Here is a 16,672-nt window from a genome sequence, read left to right as displayed (position 1 = left end):
TTCAGCATTCTAATCTAAGCAAGATCTCGGCTTACTGCAACCTTGACCTCCTGGGCTCAAGCACCCCTCCCACCTCAGCCTCCTGAGTAGCACATACCACCAAACCTGGCTAATTATTTTATGTTTTGTAGAGACGGGATCTCACTCTGTTGCCCAGCCTGGACTCAAACATCTGGGCTCAAGCAATCCTCTTGCCTCAGCCTCCCAACATCCTTTGATTACAGATATGAGCCACCATGCCCGATCCCCTACCCCCATTTATTTATTTGTTTGTTTGTTTGTTTTTTGAGATGGAGTCTTGCTCTGTCGCCCAAGCTGGAGTGCAGTGGTGCAATCTTAGCTCATTGCACCCTCCGCCTCCCAGATTCAAGTGATTCTCTAGCCTCAGCTTCCCACGTAGCTGGGACTACAGGCGTGCACCACCACGCACGCCCAGCTAATTTTTGTATTTTTAGTAGAGATGGGGTTTCAGCATGTTGACCAGGCTGGTCTCGAACTCCTGACCTCAAGTGATCCACCCACCTCGGCCTCCCAAAGTGTTGGGATTATAGGCGTGAGCCACCATGCTCCTACCCCCATGTATACCCCCATTTATTGTATTTGTATGGTAACAAATCATTGGTATTATGTCTATTATAAATCATACTAATAATCGTATGAAGTTTCTTCTACTAGTTTATATTGTATTACTATACTTAACTATTTTGGTGCTTAAATTGTACCAGATTTGGTCAGTTGGGTATCCCCTACATCTGGCTCTTATGTGGGACAAGGTGTTTAATATAATTTCTGAGTGTGTTTTCCATTCATTTAGAAGCAATATTTTTATACTTTCTTATACTTCCTTTTGATGAATGAAAAGGGCAAAGCATTAAACAAAATAATCCTGGTAGAGCAATGAACTTTGTTTAAATAATTAATAGCACAAAGCAATCAAAGCATGTAGATAGAGGTTTTCTCAGAGTAGTCCATTTTTAGGTCCATAGGATGAGATCATTATTTTTATGTTCTTTGTGTCTCCTAGCTTCATTGCTCCAATATTCTGGCTCTTAAAGGGCCAATTGATGTATGACATCATCCCCTCAAAATGGGCTGGAGACAGCAAAACAAAGTAATATTCTATTCCTTCCCCTGGGAAGACTAAGTGTGCCTATGTGGTGTGCAGATCTCATGAGGATGGCTCTAGTGGCCATGTAGAGTTCTATCTATAGAGTTAGAAGAATAACTCTAATCATCTTCATGAATTTTTTATAAGAATGATCTCAATAGAACTTGTCTTCATTAGGTTAGAAAAGGCAATAATTAGTCTAAAAACTCATAATGACCTATTTCTTTTATAATTGAGAGGTTATATTTTATTCTATTCATACAACTCTTATTTTTCTGATTCTTTTTTAAGGCATATTCCCTATATTCTTTTCTTCCCATGTTCTAATTGTCCCATTTTCTTCAAATAGGTAGTTTAATTTTATTTAAATAAGATCTCATTTTCTTGAAAATAATTCTGTGTTTCTTTCCTAGCGCTACCTTGATGAAGCAGACAGAGATAAGGAGCGCTACATGAAGGAACTGGAACAGTATCAGAAAACTGAGGCCTACAAGGTCTTCAGTAGGAAAACCCAGGACCGTCAGAAAGGCAAATCTCATAGGCAAGGTATCAAAACCAGAACCAAATGTATTTGTAATTTGTTGTGGGTGATGGAGTGTCATAAAACCAACTGTTAAGAGTGGTAACTAGAAAAGACGTGTTTCTGTTTTCTCTCCACTATCCAGTATTCACTTACAAGCATTATTTTGGAATTTTATTAAAATCACATTGCTCTCATTTAGAAATTTCAACTGGGTTTCCATGTCTGTTATCGATGATTTTGGCTTGTCCTCCAAGACCCCTGTTAGTTGCCTGCCTGCCCTTTTCCTGATTCCCAGTTTAGGCATTTCTCTGCCTATAAGCAAACCTATCTACAAAATTATATCAGTAACAGTAACTTGCCTTTAACACTTCTAAGACTTTCATGTGTCATTTTTGAAGCACCATCCACAACTAGTCTATTTTTCCTTAGCCATCACATCTTCTCTCTACTTGGGCATCTGGCCTGCTAAAATTATAGATGTTGTACAAGTAGTCTTTGGTTTGTGTCTTCTGTCTACTCTTTCACCCTGTTCTCCCTAAAGTTAAAAACTGTGTCTGCTGTTTCTCTTATGCCTAATTATGAATTCTAATTCTGTAGGTATGGGGTTCCCTTACTTTTGTTGGCTGACCGATTAATAAAGCCTTAAGGAAAAATATAATATGTTATGAGAATCTACATATATCAGCAGGTTTTATAGTTTGGCACAGTCATACACTTCGATTTGGTTATTGCTTTCTTTTTAAATGTAATGTTCTCTTATTCTTTTATATTTTTAGATGCAGCCCGGCAGGCCACTCATGATCATGAGGTAATTAGCCATCTGTCTACATACCACATATATGTATTTATAATAATGTTGCTTTTTGAAATGCTACTGGATTTTTTTTTTTTAAGGAATGCAGAGTATTTCCTATATCATAATTCAGATTAAATGAGATACTTTAGCTTGGGGGTTCTTAGCATATGGCAGACACTTACATTGTGTGTCTGTCATTGAACTACAGCCCCTAACCTCAATCCTTTCCTGTGATCTAAGAATTTTATTGGCTTTAAATGCCAAAGATGGCTGGAATTTGGAATGAAGTATAGAAATCAGGGCTAGCTGAAAGCTATAACTTGACCATAGTTTATCATCACCACATACTTTAATCTGACTCTCAGAAAAGTTATTTAAAGAATCCAGCATTTGCTTAAAATGAACTGTTCAGCTACAATGTCGATAGAGCACAAGCACCAGTATCTCATTTTTTTGTTTGTTTTGTTTTGTTTTGTTTTGTTTTGTTTTGTTTTGTTTTTGAGATAGAGTCTCACTCTGTTGCCCAGGCTGGAGTGCAGTGGCACAATCTCGGCTCACTGCAACCTCTGCCTCCCAGGTTCAAGCGATTCTCCTGTGTCAGCCTCCCAAGTAGCTGGGACTACAGGCTCGTGCCACCACACCCGGTTGCTTTTTTTGCATTTTTAGTAGAGACAGGGTTTCACCGTATTAGCCAGGATGGTCTCGATCTCCTGACCTCGTGATCCACCTGCCTTGGCCTTCCAAAGTGATGGGATTACAGGCGTGAGCCAGCATGCCCTGCCCAGTGTCTCAGTTCTTACACCTCCTTTCCTATTCCCTCACTTCACTAGCACGTGTTTGTATACTGGTTTCTTTCCTCCCACTTGGTTCAGCCCCATTGATAGGATTTAGGCCTATGTTTCTGTGTGTATGGGATTTAGGTGTGTGTGTTATTTCAAATTATGTTTCCTCCTTCAAACTTTTGTTTCCTCCAACTTCCTTTAACCTTCATGGCTCTCTATACTTCTCTTATGTGCTTAGCTGATCTGACCTAGGGGTTTTGAGGTAATTCAAGGGCTCACACTCTTTGGTTGTAATTTCTTTGCGGACATGCACAGTCTAGTTTTCATCTTTATATCCAACCCTATACCACCTATCATGATACCCTTACCTTGAGAAGGTATGCCATAAGTGATTATTTTTGTACAAGAATCTATTCAAAGTTGACCTGAAATAACTGGGAATTTGAACAAAAATAATTTTCTTATGTACTATTTTACATGTATTTGTTTTTTTACCAAATCAAGGAAATGTTGGTTACCTTAAAACATAGAGAAAAGATTCAGATTCACAGGTCAAATAGATGTTATTACCATCTATGAACTATAAAGTGAGAAACATAGTAAATATTTGCATTTTATTCTTCAGATAGATCCCATATAAATGTAATTATGTATGACATTCTATGCTCTAATTCGGATGAAATGTTATGTTTTTTTGCTGGAGAAACTTTGTATGTATTCTTTGTATTGTAAATCATAATAATGTTGCAAACTTTTCATATTAGCAGACATTTGTATAATTACTTCTATCTTTCTTTGCCTGTGTGCCCAACTATCAATATCATGAAATTTCCGTACTTCTTTTTTTCTCTATTTTATTGCTTCTCTATCCTTAAGAGTTACCAAAGAGAATTTGGACAGTAATCTGAAACATTAGAGCTCACATTTTCTAGTCAGTCGTCTGAATAGGTGTCAATCATCTGACTCATTTCATCACTATGAATTTTGCTGGCCAAACTATATGCGACATTTTTGTCTTCAGTAAACTTGATAGTTGCAGTCAGAAAACATGTAGATTTAGTCTGTATCGTAGAACCTGCTGCTGATAATTTGAGAAGTGAAGGTGTTTATTCAGATACATTAGTATAATATGAATTTCTGTAATGTCTGTGATTTGTGAAAAGAAGTGAGTCTCTATGTTTCCCTGTTACAGGATTAGACTAGACACATGTTAAACCAAACAAAAAAAAGGAGTGAGCAGATGGAGAGCGAACAGTTGTTTCTTAAAAGGTTATACAGTAGGTTCTGTAAATCCATGTGTTGGTATGCCCACAGCAGGATAAAGCTCCTTTAGTAAGCGTGTTGACCCAATTAATGTCCCTTACTTTAGCCATTTTTATTTTTCACTGAATAATATGTTTCCTAAATTAGATAATTTTAGAACAATTGCAATATAAAAGAACTGATTTGAAAGTTTTAAAACTGTTTTTAAACACTGTTACCCAGTAATTTTCTCACATATAACTTCTTAGTATAATAGAAGTTCAGAAAAATAGAAAGCACTGTGGGTGAAAAGCAGCCACAGAAGGAGCCCATGGAAAGGAGTAATTGAATCAGGACTTTAAAATGACCTAGGTTTTGTGGAGACCTCAGGGTGGGTAAAATGGCTCGAGCAGAGGTATGAGTAAGTTTTTAATAAAAGAACAAATATCTTGCATTGTCTAAAGACCATAGATCCTAAATACATACTTATTTCCCTTTACTTATCCTATGAGGAGTAAAACACTGAAACTTAGTGATCCTCTCAAGTGACCACCTCATTTTGTCAGTGAGGAAAGTGACTTGCCTAAGACGGTATATAGAATGGAAAGAATATACCCAGAATCACTTACTGAATTAAATTGGAGGCAGAATTGTGACGGAAACCCAGGCCTTCTGTGTCATAGTCTAGCATTCTTGACAGCACAGTGCCATGCTACGTAGCATAAACGACACAGTGTTGAAAGTAAAAATGGGCCTGGTTGCCCGAGATGTCAGCAAAATGTGTTGGTAGTTAAGTAAACTATTTGGTTTGTGCATAGTAAAGAAACCTATTGTATTCCAAATGAAACTTGGATCCCTAAGTCATTGTTACCAAGGCAGGTACTGGAGAGATCATATTAGAGCTGAAGAAATGCTGACCTGAAAGCCATTCTGCATAGCAGTGGGGCACTTCAGGGTGGTACACAATGTTAAGAGCATTTCCCAAAGTAAAAGGCTCTTGAGAGAAGCACATATCACACTCTTTGAAATTCTGGCCCTGGGCCTAGATCACAGCAAGATAGGTTCAGTTCAAAAGGGCCTCTTTTCTCTTAACCTCCATTCAATATCCAGAATGGAAAACCAAAGTGAAGAATATTCTTGCTCCTCTCAAATCGAAAGCCAGCCCACTAGACCCAAGAGTTAGCTAGTATTACTCTCAAGAAAGTGTCTGTATCTCATGTGAAAACTAAGATAGAAACAATAATTTTCTCCTTTAATTTATGAGAAATGACAGAATGACACTCAGCCTGAACAAATTAGACCCTTTCAGTGAAAGGGTAATCAAATCCTTATGATTTTAATCCCTTGAGCTATCCTTGGAGCAGCTTAAGTACACCCAAGCCCCCAGGAGGATCCTCTCCATGCCGTGAAATGTGCTCAGTAATGGAAGAGCGCTAATGTTTTTTATTACCACTCTTCCATTAAGTAGAATTTCTCTGTTACCTTTCAGAGACTGAACAGTTTCATTTAATTGCTTTAATGTTTCTTATTTTGTGCTCTAAGAATCTGTACCAAGGGGCAGTGTGTTAATGCACCTATGTGGTGCTGGCCTCTGCCCTTACATAATTAGCTTGGTTTGGACTGCTCTGGCAAAGGAGAGAAAAGATTACCAGTCTGAGGAGAGTCAAGACCTTGGAGAGGGATCTTTGTACCATGGTAATGGGAGCCAAGCGTCTCCCCTTTACCCATCTAACTGGCAGATATTGAGACGTATGGCTAGGTAACTGATCTCATGTAACTGCAGTTAAGTTGGAGACTAAATAAGATAGGATGATAATGTCCTAAGTCTTTATGCTAAGTCATCTGTGGACTTATGTTTGTATCTGTTATGCCTTGTGCGTGTTGGGATTATGTGTCATAAGTTTTGTTTTCCTGCAGCAGCCCAGTAACAGTTAAAGCATATGGGAAGCCAGCAAATTTGAGAGAAAGCCACTGCAAAATATGGCTAAGATTCCTTCTGGAACCAGCCTTTCTTGTTCATACATTAATTTCCATTGAAATCCCCTAGGAACTGGCTCGAGGTAGAGCTTTGCATGTTGAAACTTGGGACTTTCAATTGATAATTTTGTTGTTTATTTTCAAGTTGTTCTGGGAAACTTTGCTTTCTTTTGTTAGGAAGAAAAATACAAAGTAGAAATTAAGTGTTCTGAAATTACATAGCTTTTCAGTGTCTTTCTTGCTCAGCTGCCATTGGCAGGTGGTTCACACAGCCCAGCCCCCGTACTAGGCAGCCACCATTATGAAAACAGGAGCTCGGGTGTCAGATTTCCCTCTTAAGCTGTGAACTGCTTAGCTTTTCTACTGGACACCAAGTCATTTTGGGGTTCAAAGATTTAGAAAACTAGTGGAGGCCGGGCACGGTGGCTCAAGCCTGTAATCCCAGCACTTTGGGAGGCCAAGGCAGGTGGATCACCAGAGGTCAGGAGTTAAGACCAGCCTGGCCAACATGGCGAAACCCCATCTCTACTTTAAAAATACAGAAAATTAGCCAACCATGGTGGTAGGCACCTGTAATCCCAGCGACTTGAGAGGCTGGGGCAGGAGAATTGCTTGAACCCAAGAGACGGAGGTTGCAGTGAGCTGAGATCGCGCCACTGCACTCCACCGTAGGCAACAGAGAAAGACTCCGTCTCCAGAAAAAAAAGAAAAAAAGCCAGTGGTGACAAGAGTAGGAAAGATACATTCTATCTAGCTTTGAACAGTTGTTTATAGGAGTGAAATATAGGTATTATGTTTGCATGTTTTTCATGTTATAAAGGTCCTGGGATCTTAAGATTTCACTAACAGTTTCTTCACTTCTCACTTCCTGCCATTTTACCACCTTTGTTATGGAAAATTTTGAACACTATGCCAAGACACTTAAAATTAATATTCACAATGCTTTCAACTTCAAATTCATTTTAGAAGTGACAGCCAAAGCATCTTGAATTACTGACTTTATTCTTAAAGATCATTGTGGAATATATTTTGCAATGATCTTGTGAGGCTTTTTTACTTTTAATGGCTTATTGGTGAATTAATTTTAGGCTTTGTTACTCTTTTGTATCTCACATAATCCTCTGCTTTCTAATTTTTAGAACCTAGTTATTTCTGATTTCTTGGTCTTGTATGTATGTTTGTTTGTTTGTTTTTCCTGTGTCTAAAGAAAATCTGAAAGACCCCAAAGATAGGCTGCCTCTCATAAGTAAATAGAAGTACCAATGGAATATCATAATTATTGCTCGTAGGTGTCAGATTTCTGCTTAAAATTCTTATTGTCCACTCTGCAGATTTATATTGCATAATCTTAGGGAACATTTTACATGCATAACCAACAAAAGTGACTGAAAAAAAACACTCTTTCTCAATTCCCACTGCAATCACTTTCACAACTGTATACTGTTGACTATTCAAAATACAAGGCTAAGAATTGGCTTCAAATTCTCCATTAGGGAAATTTACGTAACGTTGTTTTAAGGTTTCTAATTACACAGTAGTTGTACACCTGAGAGAAGTGAATACTTTACCTGCTTAAGCTCTATGAAAGTTGGATTCCAATGGAAAGATGAATACATTTCCCTCACAGACTCACCTGGACTGATTCCTGCTCACCCTATTCTTTTTTAAAGAAGACGTGATCATTGTCTTCAGGCACTATTATTTAATTTAGCTTCTATTAAGAATTAACTGTTTTGTTCCTCTTGATTCACAGAAAGAAACAGAGGTAAAGGAACGGTCTGTTTTTGACATCCCTATATTTACAGAGGAATTCTTGAACCATAGCAAAGGTGATTACTGAAGTTTCTTTTTGTGTTTCTCAGATTTTTGACAGGGGACTTACTTCTCAGAAGAAATGCATTGCTCAAAAGCAATGGTAGTGTTATCCCTCCTTAGGACTAGTCTAAAGGAAGAAGAACTGCCTCTATTTCACTCTATGGTAAAGGTAGCTGCTCAAAGACCAGTGAAGGAAAGTTAGGCCATTGTTGTCAAAGCTTCTTTGGTCTCTGGATGAAAGGAAATAAATGCAAATCACAAATTCACTTGTCTTCAGACTCTGAGCCTGGAACCCTTTGTACAAATAAAAACTTACATGGGAGTCCAAAATATAAAATAACTAAGAGCAAATCTGATCTCATTGTAGTAAAGATGGGTACCTACAGCTGTGCTTGGCCAGTCTCCCAGGATCCCCCTGCAAAACCCCTCAGGCTTCTCATTGTACAATTTTAAAAAGCAAAAACTAACAAACAAAAAAATACTGGGAATTGAAACTGTTGCAATCTTACGTATGAAATGTGACTAACTTTAAGAATTAAAATAGCTCTGGGGAGTCAGGCGTTTCATTGCTGAAATTGCTATCTGGAATGCCATAATGAGAATAGGGAGATGAGGTGGGGTAGCTAAATTAGAGGCAGCTAAGCAGAACTTCCCTGTAAGAGTCATTGGGACTCCTCAGAGACTCCTTCTAGTGCTGCATGTGTTCTGTGGGATGTATGTCCTCAGCTCGGGAGGCAGAGCTCCGCCAGCTTCGCAAATCCAACATGGAGTTTGAGGAGAGGAATGCAGCCCTGCAAAAGCACGTGGAGAGCATGCGCACAGCAGTGGAGAAGCTGGAGGTGGATGTGATCCAGGAGCGGAGCCGCAACACAGTCTTACAGCAGCACCTGGAGACCCTGCGGCAGGTGCTGACCAGCAGCTTTGCCAGCATGCCCTTGCCTGGTAAGTCTTCCTGCCTGAGAACTGTCAGGGACAGGGGTGTGTGTGTTGTGGGGAGCAGGATGCTATTTATGTTAGTACTGGTGTGGAAAGGTTGAAATCTCCTCCAGAGGAAAATTAATTAAAATACATTTTTTCTCCTCTGGATATAAAAGAATGTCAGTATTGGCTAAAATCATCCAGTGTTTCAGGCTCTCTGGTCATTCAGATTTTTGTCTATTTATATTTTAATATCTGTTTTCCTCTCTTTTAAGCTTAATTTGCTATTCAGAACACTGGAAACTGAGTAGTAAATCTTGAGGAGAGTGCTTCCTCTTATGTATGTTTGTTTGCTTTGTAGTTTCTGTTTTAACGGGAAGGAGGGGAAAATGAACACTGGTATTTCTTATATACTCTTTCATTTTGAGGATAGTCAGCAGAAAGCTGAGAGAGTCTAACCTTCTGTTACATGCAGCTACTCATATATCCAGTCAGCAATTATATAGCCCATCTGTTTATTTAGAGTATGTAGAGTAATTTATTTCTTTGAGACCTAAAAGTCTCTCCTCTAAAATTAAAAGCATGTCTGTGGAGCAGACCACATTAGAATCACTATTTCTTTGAAATTGTGTTTTATGGTAAAACTGAATAGGGAGAATTTTCTTACTTTATTCTTATCTCACTTCAGGAAGTGGAGAGACACCTACAGTGGACACCATTGACTCATATATGAACAGACTGCACAGTATTATTTTAGCTAATCCCCAAGACAATGAAAACTTCATAGCTACAGTTCGAGAAGTTGTGAACAGACTTGATCGTTAGGGAATGGTGAGTGCTCACTGATAAATATTTATATGCCAGCACATCATCAAAAATAAGATGTCATCAGACTTTATCAATACTACTAAAACCATGGGATTACATTGGATGAATGAGTTGGAGACTTGGTTAAGATTCCTGTTGCGTGGTTGTTAAATGTAGTAAATAATATTAGAAAACAGAGTCACTGTAGTCCCAGCTACTTGGGAGGCTTAGGTGGAAGGATTGCTTGAGCCCAGCAGTTCAAGTCCAGAGAGATCATGTCTCTAAAAATAAAATAAAACAGACTCAAGACAGTTTTTTCTCATGCTTGCTTCAGAATAGTTTAATGGGAAGAGCATGGTTTTTGTGGTTTAGCCTCAGTTCTAGCTTTGTCACTTATTAGCTGTATTCTTGGGCATCAGTTTCCCAAAAGGTTTTGAAAAGTGAGTGGGAAACTTAGAGGAAATAATCCCCAAAATAGCACTCAGAACAAAACAAATATAACTTAATTTTTAATCTTCCTTTTCTCTGGAAAATACTAATGATAATTTAGAAGTAGTCAGTGAGGCATTGTATGTATGTGAGCCTACATAAGTAGGAAGCTTTTATATTCACCACTCAATAACACAGTGACTGTTGTCTGTTAAATGTTGATGTGGACTCACCATACAAACAGGTAACTCCCTGGTTTTGATAGATTAAAAAATAAATTCTTCAGCCAGGTGCAATGGCTCACACCTGTAAGCCTAGCACTTTGGGAGGTCAAGGCAGGCAGACTGCTAGAGCCCAGGAGTTCAAGACCAGTCTGGGCAACATGACAAAACCCTACATCTACAAAAACTACAAAAAATTAGCCAGGCATGGTGGCGTGAGCTTGTGGTCCCAGCTACTTGGGAGGCTGAAGTGGGAGGATCACTTGAGCCAAGGAAGTCGAGGCGAGGCTGCAGTGAGCCATTATCACACCACTGCACGCCAGCCTGGGTGATAGAGCAAGATACTGTCTCAAAATTTTTTTTAAATAAAAAATAAATAAATTCTTGGTGGGGCATAGTGGCTCATGCCTGTAGTTCTAGCACTTTGGGAGGTTGAGGCAGGATTGCCTGAGCCCAGGAGTTGAAGACCAGCTTGGACAAAATAGTGAGACCCCTGCTTTTAAAAAAATGAAAAAAATTAGCCGAGCATGATGGCACACACCTGTAGTCCTAGCTACTCAGGAGGCTGAGGCAGGAGGATCACTTAAGCCCAGGAGTTCAGGTTTCAGTAAGTTCGGGTCACACTAGTGTATTCTAGCCAGGGTGACAGAGCAAGACTCTGTCTCAAAAAACCATAAAAACATAAAATTCTCAAGCAAAAAAAAGAGGAGAGAGAAAATAAGTTTTTAAAAAATATATTCAACAAATGAGCAGTAGTATGTATTCCTTTTTTTTTCCCCCCCAGAAGGGATCTACATGTACACTTTTTGGTACTAATGGTCATTTCTTAAATGGAATTGCTATTTGTTCATTCAAATTCCTAAAGATGGGATACCCTTTTAGTATGCCATCCCACAAAATTGGCATCCCTTTGCTCTATTGGTTAAGTTATTCCATACCTGCGGACATAGAAACTGTGTGGAAATTTTAAGATTGGACTCTACAATGAGGTGGCCATATATGGATACTAAAATGAGAGTCAACAGCAGGATATGTTCCTTAGATTGGTCATGGGTTTGAATCTTTATTCATCCTGTGAGTACATGAGCACACTCATATACATAATTTATATTCTGACTCGGTTTGGACTTTGAGCAACATATGTAAAGATAAATGCCTAGTAGAGACAAAGATAAATGCCTAGTATACTTGTTGGTGATGCCCTTGGATGGTAACTATACAAGGCAATGCATTGTATTTTAGCCTCAGCCTCTGATGGGGAAAGGATTACCATCCTTCTAGTGAGTAGCCAGATGGAATGGACTGTACTTCTTAGAGATGGCTGGACTCCCTGCAGAATAAAGAAGTGGCATTACTGCTGCTGCTTATGAAGGGAACAGTTTGTAAATCTAGGCCTGGGATTTTCAGGAGCTCATCATCCTTCCCATTTTCGTACAGTGTTTTCAATTAGCACTCTCGTATGCTTGAAAAGTGAGAGCTGGGAGAAACAGTGTGGAAGATTGTGAAAGAAAACGTTAATTGATAACATGGTGTCTCTTCACATAGATATAGGGCAGCTAATTAAGTATTGACCCAAAAGTGGTTTTCCATTTTGAGCACTTTGCCAGTAAGACTCTCCTCAAGCTTTGTTCATCTCAAGAATATAAACTATATTATTTGTTTTCTGAGGAGTCTGTAAACTTAGAATATTACTATTATCCTTGATTTTAACCTACAAATATTTTGCCCCTGAAAAAATAACTAAAAGTGTGAGCTGTTATATTACTACAGATTCTTACAATCTAGCCATGCAAACGTAACTAACAATAGATGGTTTCCCACACCCCCCAAAACTGTCAAAGGAAATAATTACAAAGACTGTGATTAATACTGGTTTGGCCTCATCATACAAATATGTACAGACAGCGAGGCTGATGTCCCCAGCACTCATGGTGCAATTAATTACTCTGACAAGAGTTTGGCAAAGGTTTCATCCACTGTCAGGAGCCAGTGAGTGAAGGGAAGCTAATGGTCTACAAGTTTCAGAGGAGCATATTAGAGTTGGAAGGGCCCTTTAGAAATCCAACATTTTATATATGAAGAAACTGAATCCCAGAGAGGAGAAACATCTTGCTTGAAAATATCTGCATAGATGAGTACAGAATCCAAGACTAGAACCACAGATATCTAAACTCTCATTCACTGGGTTTCTAAAACATTGCTCTAAGGAAGAGGTGGATGGGGGAAGGAGAAAGCACTAAAAAGTCCTGAAATAGAGCATTAAGATATATAGGAAGTAAATAGAAAAAAATTACAATCCAGGAATTATAATGTTACAGAGTTTTAGCCCATTTTAAATTTTGATAAATATACAGTGGAAGAATTACCCTACCTGTCACCTTTCTTGTGACTGAGTAGTACCTAGAGACAAGTGGAACTGGGAGGAAGCCATGGGGGTGATTTTAAGTTGAAAGGTGACTACCTTATATAAACTACTAAAATGCATATGTTGCCTGATTTCAATGATAATATTTGGCTGTTTGAGTTTAGGGGAAGAAAATCTTATGTGACTGTATTTTTTTTAATATGAGAAATGTTCTTGATTATATGCACATAATGCATCTCTATACATGCAGATATCCTTAGTTAACACTTGAAGAAAATTGGTTTTGATTGACCATACATTCTTCAGACTAAAGTAGGTTACTCATTTTCCCTCCTCAGGTTTGTCCCTGATAGTTGCTTTTCTGTGTTTAGCTGATGATTTTCCTACCTCCCATTGTTGCTGAACTGGAGCAGTGTTATGTTTCTCATTGAAATGTTATGTAAAACATCTCAATGAGGTTGCCTGCTTGCAGCTTTATGAGTTCTTTAGTTTACATATACCCTGCATTCACTGTAACGCTTATGAAACCAAAGCATTTTTAAAATCCATAGTGCTAACCCCTTCCAATCAATACTTACTTTCTTGGTGTTATTTTCCTTGTTTGTTTTTGTTTTTGTTCTGGTTTTTTTTGTTTTGTTTTGTTTTCTCCTGATTCCACAGGTCTTAGAGCTCCAAGATGTTCCATAAGTGTTTTTACTTGTAAGGAATGAGAAGCCATCCATGGAAATTTGAACTGAGTGGGGGTGGAGAAAGAGTGCAGATCCCTTTGCTTGTGAAAGAATTTTCAGTGAGTGAAAGGCCGTCACCCCAGGAAGCCATATGAAGGAGCAGCAACATGTATATGAGCTTCCTATGGAATTGTCCTTCTGTGAAACTTTGAAGGTATGCAGCCACTCTCCCAGGTCTTCAGGTTCCTACCATTTCCATTTCTGTTAAAGTGGAGCTGCATATCTTCAGCTTACTGGGTGACCCTGATGCTGACATCTGCTGCTGCAGAAAGGAAGACTTCTCATGTTGTAATTTCACTTAGACCCTTTTATCAGTGGAGCTCCAGTTTTCTTACCTACTTGTCACTTTTTTAAATGCCTCTGGGGGTTATTTTTGCTTTTCTTGGCCCCCACCAATTTATACATCTCCATTTTCTGACCTCTGAACTTTGTTGCTCAGCAAGGTTCTGAAGGAGAGTTTCTTGCATTAGACAGGCCCAATCTTCTCCCATCATTGCCCTGCTGTGACTCCAAAGAAAGGAGCTTCTTGTTGATAGTGCCATGTGGAGCAAGGCTATGTTTCCTACCCCACATGGTGCTCAGTGGGTACCAGTCTTAGTGTGGCTTTGTGATTGCTGCCCTAAAGGAGAATGCTTTGTGATTGCTGCCCTAAAGGAGAATGCTCTTTCCTTCCTCACTGGTACTGCCTACTGTTTTCTAAGCATTGCTCCTGCACAGACATGGAGTCCCAGCCCCAGCAAGGCTCTTCTGTTCCCATCCATTGACAATGTCTTGTGGAGCATTTTTGCTGAGGAAAAGGTCACTTGTAAACAGAGGAGAAAGGGAAAGAGTACAAAGGGCCAAAGTTTATTGTAAGTGAAAACTGAGGGAATTCCTGTCTTCTTTAGGAGTAGTGATTCATGGATCTAAATAGGTGGAAATATCATTCAAAATAGTCACTTGAGCTCACAAAAAAAGCAAGGAAGAATTCTCATGTCCTTTGTCTTCCTTCTGTAGCGATTAACTGCTGATCCATGTGAAGAAGACAGGCTTCCCTTCCTTCTCCCTCCTTAGTGATTTTTTTCATTTAACAGCATAAGTAAAGAGGACTTTCTGGTTCATTTTTGTTTGTTTGTTTTGTTTTGTTTAGAGATGAGGTCTCGCTGTGTTGCCCAGGCTGGAGTGCGGTGGCTATTCACAGATGCTATCATAACACACTACAGCCTCCAACTCTTGGGCTCAAGCATCACGCCTAGCAGTTTCTGGTTCCTTTAACAGCAAAAGGAAAGAGAGGTTCTGATTCTTACCTCAGGGTTTTTTGGTTGTTTCTTTGTTTTTGTTTTTGTTTTGACACTCTAGCACAAGGCTAAAGGTTACAGCTGAGATCTTTGGAACCAAAGCAGAGCAAGCAGAGCCCATTGTCTGGGCACCACACCACTGCAGGCAGGTGGATAGAAGTGTGACCCCTCTCACAATATGCCCGTAAGTCAGAGTGTAGGGCAGAACTCCCTGTCAAGTTGCTACATCATCCTGTCTTCTCAGCATCTCCTTGCCTGTTTTCTTTATTAGTCCAAAGGAAAACAGCAACAAAATCTGTTTTTAAAATGTCTTATGTGAACATACATCAGATATCCATGTGCTGAAACCCACATACCATCACTTGGCAAATTCTTAGAATAAGACCCCATTATTATCTATTGCTATAAACCTAGCCAGCTCTCTTGCTCTTCTGTATTTTCCTATTTCCCTGCCATCATCTGTATTTCTGCCGCTTCTCTTAGACTCCTTGTCTGCAAAGTCCAAGCCAGAATTCACTGTCTATGGCAGAAGGACATCCAGAGCCCATTCTGGAGGTTGGTTTCTTCCTTCTGCCAGATGCTTTCTGTCCTCTCTTCCTTCCTCCTCATATTTCTGTTACTCATTTGTGTTCAGTTTTGTGCAGCATTGTTAGCACTGCTTTTGTGACCAGAAAAGGCCATAACGTGGTCCAGGATCATCATTCTCCTGACTCTAGATGGAACACTTGACAGTGACTTGAAACATTTGCATATTCAGGAATACATGAGATCTCAAGAGAGCCTACAGTATGAAATCATTTTCAGAAAATAAGCAGCTTGCTTTTGAAATGCTCTCTTTCCCAGTAGCTACTCACCTGCCTCTGGTGGCTGGGATTCAGATGCCACAAAACTGTCAGTATCTGTAGAGCAGGCCTTTGCCACCTCCTCTCTCCTCTGTGCTCAATGAGGAGGCAGTAAATGAAGTTACAGGCTAGCACAATACCTAATTCATATTGCCCAGTACACCTGTAGATATTACTGTACTTTATGTTCTCAAGAAATAAGCTGTTGCCTGTTCAGTGTTACAGATTTCTTTGTTTCTTTTTAATTAAAACAGAAGGAGCAGCTGAGGAAAGGGAGACAAGGTATTTTATTTCTGACTAATTTTAGAAAAAACTTGTGTACATGTGTTTGGAACTGTTGAAATGCCAAGTTTTCTGTATAAGTGTTTTTGTAATTAAACTTTCAGATTTTCTTTGTTTTTTAAGAAGTTGATATGCTTGTTTGACATTTGTCTCATTAAAACTTTTCTATGTTGAATTCACCTGTTTCAATTTTACTTGCTTTGTAATAAAAAGTCCTACCTCTGGCCGGGCACGGTGGCTCATGCCTGTAATCCCAACACTTTGGAAGGCCGAGGTGGGCAGATCACGAGGTTAAGAGATTGAGACCATCCTGGTCAACCTGGTGAAACCCTGACTCTACTAAAAATACAAAAATTAGCTGGGCATGGTGGTACATGCCTGTAGTCCCAGCTACTCGGGAGGCTTAGGCAGGAGAATCGCTTGAACTTGGGAGGCGGAGGTTGCAGTGAGCCGAGATCGCACCACTGCACTCCAGCCTGGCAATAGAGCGAGACTCCGTCTCAAAAAAATAAAAAATTTTAAAAGAAGGCCTACTTCTGTTTTTTCCTCTTAAAGACTTT

General features: G+C 39.3%; 1 protein-coding gene across 2 annotated transcripts in view; it reads left to right on the top strand.

Annotated features, from left to right (window-relative positions):
* HMG20A (high mobility group 20A) overlaps positions 1-14,308 on the top strand; it is a 67,496-nt gene extending 53,188 nt beyond the window's left edge. The window contains exons 5-10 of one of the 2 annotated variants that reach the window (XM_003901254.4): positions 1,522-1,654; positions 2,408-2,439; positions 8,182-8,257; positions 8,970-9,185; positions 9,850-9,992; positions 13,644-14,308. In XM_003901254.4, the coding sequence (XP_003901303.1) occupies positions 1,522-1,654; positions 2,408-2,439; positions 8,182-8,257; positions 8,970-9,185; positions 9,850-9,986 (594 nt within the window). In that variant the 3' untranslated portion in view covers positions 9,987-9,992; positions 13,644-14,308. Of the gene's footprint in view, positions 1-1,521; positions 1,655-2,407; positions 2,440-8,181; positions 8,258-8,969; positions 9,186-9,849; positions 10,276-13,643 lie in introns of those variants that run through there. The other variant, XM_031668451.1, reaches the window with a different exon arrangement.
* The last annotated feature ends 2,364 nt before the right edge of the window (positions 14,309-16,672 follow it).

This window comes from Papio anubis, chromosome 7, assembly GCF_008728515.1.
Source record: "Papio anubis isolate 15944 chromosome 7, Panubis1.0, whole genome shotgun sequence".
In the NCBI taxonomy this organism is placed as follows: Eukaryota; Metazoa; Chordata; class Mammalia; order Primates; family Cercopithecidae; genus Papio; species Papio anubis.
The sequence above is the reverse complement of the archived record's forward strand: the minus strand, read 5'-3'. Positions and strand labels throughout refer to the sequence as shown.